Source organism: Colobus angolensis, unplaced genomic scaffold (genome assembly GCF_000951035.1).
Source record: "Colobus angolensis palliatus isolate OR3802 unplaced genomic scaffold, Cang.pa_1.0 Scaffold23, whole genome shotgun sequence".
Taxonomy (NCBI): Eukaryota; Metazoa; Chordata; class Mammalia; order Primates; family Cercopithecidae; genus Colobus; species Colobus angolensis.
In genome coordinates, this window is record NW_012115488.1 from 15,997,275 (window position 1) to 16,002,462 (window position 5,188).

General features: G+C 36.3%; 1 protein-coding gene across 1 annotated transcript in view; it reads right to left on the reverse strand.

Annotated features, from left to right (window-relative positions):
- Positions 1-5,188, reverse strand: part of RIOK2 (RIO kinase 2) — a 28,279-nt gene that overhangs the window by 14,425 nt on the left and 8,666 nt on the right. Inside the window, exons 5-7 of the mRNA XM_011944322.1 lie at positions 1,349-1,437; positions 1,123-1,129; positions 60-165 (exon numbers count right to left, since the gene is read on the reverse strand). Coding sequence (XP_011799712.1) covers positions 60-165; positions 1,123-1,129; positions 1,349-1,437 — 202 coding nt within the window. The remainder of the gene's footprint in view (positions 1-59; positions 166-1,122; positions 1,130-1,348; positions 1,438-5,188) is intronic.

Genomic DNA, 5,188 nt, shown 5'->3' on the forward strand with positions numbered 1-5,188 from the left:
TGTCGGTGATCCTTCGCGACGACCCCTGCCCAGGAGGGAATCGAGAGTTCGGTTCCAACAATTCAATTCATTAAAATCTCCATGAATCAGCCCATGATTTGCAAGTTTGACCATTAGTTCCATAGCTTCATCATATACTGATGCAGGATCTTCCACATGGTGTATCTGATTTACAAGTCTGACAATCAGTTCCATTCTCTCCAGGTTTTCTTCCTTCCTCATAGATCATACCTTCTTAGTCTTTTCTATTTGTACTTCATCTTTTTCCTTGACCTCTAAATTCTGGAGTTCCTCAAAGGTCAATCCTATGAACTTTTATTTTCTCTTATTTAGACTCACTCTTGGTGATCTCATCTAGATTAATGGTTTAAATACCACATATACACTGATTTTAATGTAGACTTCCCTAACTCCCAGGCATCTCAAACTTAACATGTCCAAAATGGAATCTCTGATTCTGTCCCACCCTCCAACTCCAAAATGCTCTTCCTGTAGCTTTCCTGTTTCTGTACAAGGTAGCTTTCTCCCTGCAGTTAATCTGCTACTCAGGTCAAAAACCTTGGTGTCACCATTGTCTGATTCCTTCCTTCACATCCATATCCAATCCCAAATCATGTTGGTTCAACCTGCAGAACACATTCACAATCTGACTGCTTTTCATTACCTTTGCAACTATCACTGTAATCAGAATTACACCCATTTCTTGCCTAGATTATTGTAATAGCCTCCTAACTTGTCTTCAAATTATGTCTTTGTCTCCCCAGAGTCTATTAATTCAGCAGGCAGAGTGACCCTCTGAAAACACTGAGATCACTGATTGATGAGATCACATCTCTTCTCTGCTCAAAATACTCCCACTCCAATAGCTGCTAATCTGAATAAAAATTTAGTAAGGTTTCACCTTATTAGTGAGACTTTTCTTGACCACCTTACATAAAACAGTAGTCTCTTGTCCCGTTAGTACTTCCTATCTCCCTTAAACTCTGCTTTTTTTAATCCATAGTACTTACTAACAATTGACAGACATTTCCTTTAGTTATTTATTGCACATCTCCTTCCATTAGAATGTAAATTCCATGACGGTAGGGATTTTGTTTTATTCACTATTGAGACTAAAAGGGCCTGGCACCTAACAGTCTCTTAATATGGAATGACTGAATGAATCACAGAGATTACAAAGCTCATATTGTCAGAATGAAACTGGGTTTTTGTCTTGAGTCTATTCCTTTAAATCAATTTTTAACCTCCCAGAGGTAGTATTTCATTAACTAAAAAAAAATTTATTAAAAACCCTGAAACCTAAATTCATTTATCAGGATTCATGGCTTTAAGAATAATGAACACTTACAGTGGATAACCATTTATGAGTTCCATGACAACTGCATGACGATTGTAATCAATTGGCTTTGGAACTGGAAATTTCCTCTCATACAATGCCTAAAACATTGCAAAACAGGTGTAAGCTAATGAACAGGTCATTACTCTTTAAAGAACAATTAAATATATACCTTTCCACAGAAAAACACACATCCTTTATAAAACTATACTTAACACATGGTTATTTATGCATAGCTTATTTATTCACTGCACAGAATAAGCCATACATAAAAAGCAAATTTTAAACAAAAGTTTGAATTCACTTTTCTGTCAAAAATGCACATTTACAAAATGTTATGCACTGTGCTGGGGTTACAAAAATGAGTGTTAAAAAGTTTCTAAACAATCTAAAATTAGTGTTAAAAAGCCCCCAAGAAGCTTACAGTCTCTTGGGGTATATCCTTTCGTATTTTGTAAGTCTCTGACATTTGTTGAAATGTGCTCAAAATATTCAAATTGGAAACAAATTGTAATTTAGGAGATACTCATCTTCTGACATATTAGGAAATGAGGCATTCTAAGAGATCAGCCATTTTGGTTTATAGGGCACCGACCTTTTTCTCCACCACAATATGCAATATAAATCTATTATGTGACAAACATATACACTGTTGTTGTCTGATTCAAATGTTAAGACTCTCCATACATCTTTTCCCCTGTGCTTATTGTCTTCAATCTTATTGTTTACAAAGCCCTGCTATTACTTTCTTTAAAATACCTCAGATTTATGCCCTTTGACATTTAGAATGCTAGTATTAGGAATGGCAAAAACTGCAATTACTTTTGCACCAACATATACTTGTAAAGAGGCATTTGTTATTTATACCTCATTACTCCACAGGTGTTCTAGCTTTTGCCATCATACCTAACCTATTCTATGTACCAATCCCAGACTAACCTGCTGATGTTAGTACTCCATTTAAAAATATATACATTGGACCGGGCACAGTCTCTCAACGTCTATAATCCCAGCACTTTGGGAGGCTGAGGTGGGTGGATCAGTTGAGGTCAGGAGTTCGACACCAGCCTGCCAGCATGGTGAAACCCCATCTCTACTAAAAATACACAAAAAAATTAGCCAGGCATGGTGGCACATGCCTGTAGTCCCAGCTACCCGGGAGGCTGAGGCAGGAGAATCGCTTGAACCCAGGAGGTGGAGGTTGCAGTGAGTTGAGATCCGGCCACTGCACTCCAACCTGGGCGACAGAGCGAGACTCCCTCTCAAAACAAAACAAAACAAAACAAGATACCTCCTGGTCCCGATAAAGGAAAAACATAAATTTCAATGAGCGTTTGGTGTGATTCCTTATGAATGAGTTACTCACATAGCATCCAAAATAGAATAAAAGTTCTTGAGTTTATAAGAAACTAGGTATGTTCCCTTTCTAAAATTCAATAGCCGTGCCTTAATGGACCAAATGCAGGTATTTTCAAGTTTTTAAGTTTCAGTTATGTACTACAGAGCAATGACATCTAACAGTGACTATATGTCAAAATTTGAAAAGTTTTTTAGATGAAAATGTTAATTTTTAGAAATACACAGTCCAGACATTTAAACTATTATGTAAAGCAATGGGGAGTACAAACCTGATATCCCTAAAGGTTGGAAAAAGCTCACTTTCGTAGCTGAAACGTTTCATGAAGAAATCTCTAATGCATTTAACATCTCTGTCAAAATACCTGCAAAAGCAAGAATCATTTATGAGTAGTCTTTAATGCTCCTTTTTCCTTATTAGCCAATGACAATATCCTTATTGGTTAATGGTACTGCTGCTCCTTACACAAGGAGATAAAAGATGTTACACAAAGGAAAAGAAGATACAAATGAGTCACCAGTGTGTTTGAAAAACTAAAATCCAAGGAAATCTCAAGTATATAAGCTGTCAATGCCACGCTGTTCCTACGGTTAGGAAAGTCAAGGTTTTCTCATAGTTACTGGTATATAGTTAGATACACTAGGGAAAGATGAGTGTGAACCCCAAGAAATAAGATTACGGGCCTATGGTTTAGGGATAGGTTTCCACTTACTCTCCTCGTCCTGAGTCTGGCTATGCTTCCTATCATCAACACTCACTAGAACCTCTAGCCAACTGAAAGATCTGAAGATAAAAACATATTAATATTAAATAGTTAAGTTTGGAGACTACTGAGTTATGTTTATGGCTCTTTGTTATCCATTGGCTGATTTGCAATAATACCCAAAGGGATAAATAATGTTATAGCTTATAAAAATAATCTGACGTCATGTTAATCTGGACCAAAAGTAGAATAATTTCTGAGTATCAGGCTGCCTTATGGGCCACCATAAAGCAGATTAATCACCATAAAGAGATTCAATTCTCTAGAAGATTTCCAGACAAGGGAGAATTAAGGACAGGATAACATGGAATTGACTATCTCTTTGAGAAAGATGAGTTTGGAAACAGGAAGATAATGCCTCTCCTCTTTGCCCACAGGGCACTCCAGGAAAAATATTAATATATTTTAAAAAGACTATTTTATATACGTTTACATTTCCCTACGAGACAGTAACATCTTCTAAAGCATATATAGGGCTTATTTATATCTCAATCTCTAGCAATTAGCACAGCTCCTTGGCCCCAGTACTGGTTCATAAAAATTGAAATTAAATCACAACATCTCCCCATAGAACGATGCAGCCTAAACCTAGAATGTCATCATCTGTCACACTCTGGGGGCTCCTAGATGTTCCTTTATTGTGTGATTATGTTACCCCTTATTAATAAAAATGGTGATTAGTCATCATCCAAAGAATACTGATTACCCGAGTGCCAGGCATTAATCTTTTAGTATTATTGTGTTGAAAACATTTAAAAAATTTATTTTCAAATGACATTTCTTTCTGTAGCATAAGTACAGACATTTTCTACTGGAAACCAGGATGAAGACAAGCTTCACTTAACAAAACTACTTCAAGCTCAATCTCTGCAAGAATTAATATACTTTATTATATAAGTGATACTAGTTGTTAGTTTAGGAAAAAGAAGTTTCTCATAAAGCTTGGAACAGAAAGAAAAAAAAATCCTTAGTTACACTCAATTGAATAATGAACCACAAGCAAATAAAGGATAAAGTCCTATTTCAGGACTTGGTTTGGTTTAAATAAGTCATGTGAAGAATATGATTATCGCAGTATATAGTGATTCTGCTCTGTGTCAGAGATAAAGTTTTATGTGAATTTTTTTTCTAATAATAAAAGCTAAAAGGACAAGAGATAATTATCACTGGTTTGACAACTGAGTCCAGTCCAAAACCACAACTTTTATTCAGATCATCGAGATTACTGAGTTATGCTTGGTGAATCTCTCTTGGAGGCAATCATGGAAGAGCAAGAAAAAGAGAAAGGCAAAAGTGGTTTTAGGGTTCCCTACTTCACTCCCAACTTTTACCTGTTTTAACAGTTGGGCTTCCATCTAAAAGTCTGTTTGAACAAAGGGTTCCATATCTAAGAAAATTTGACTTTCAAAGTCTGTCAATTTACAACAAAGAAATTCAAATTCTTATGGGGAAAACTCTAGTGGTTATACGTTAACACTAGCCACTTCAAACCAGTGACAGACCTAAATAGTATCACAATACTATTTATTGTGATACCTAATAGTATCACAAAATTGAAAAATTATGAAAAAATGATTCTATTCTAAACAAACACATCCACATCCAGAATTAATAATAGCACGTACAGGCTGGACACGGTGACTCACGCCTGTAATCCCAGCACTTTGGGAGGCCAAGGCAGCGGATCACCTGAGGTCGGGAGCTCGAGACCAGCCTGACCAACGTGGAGAAA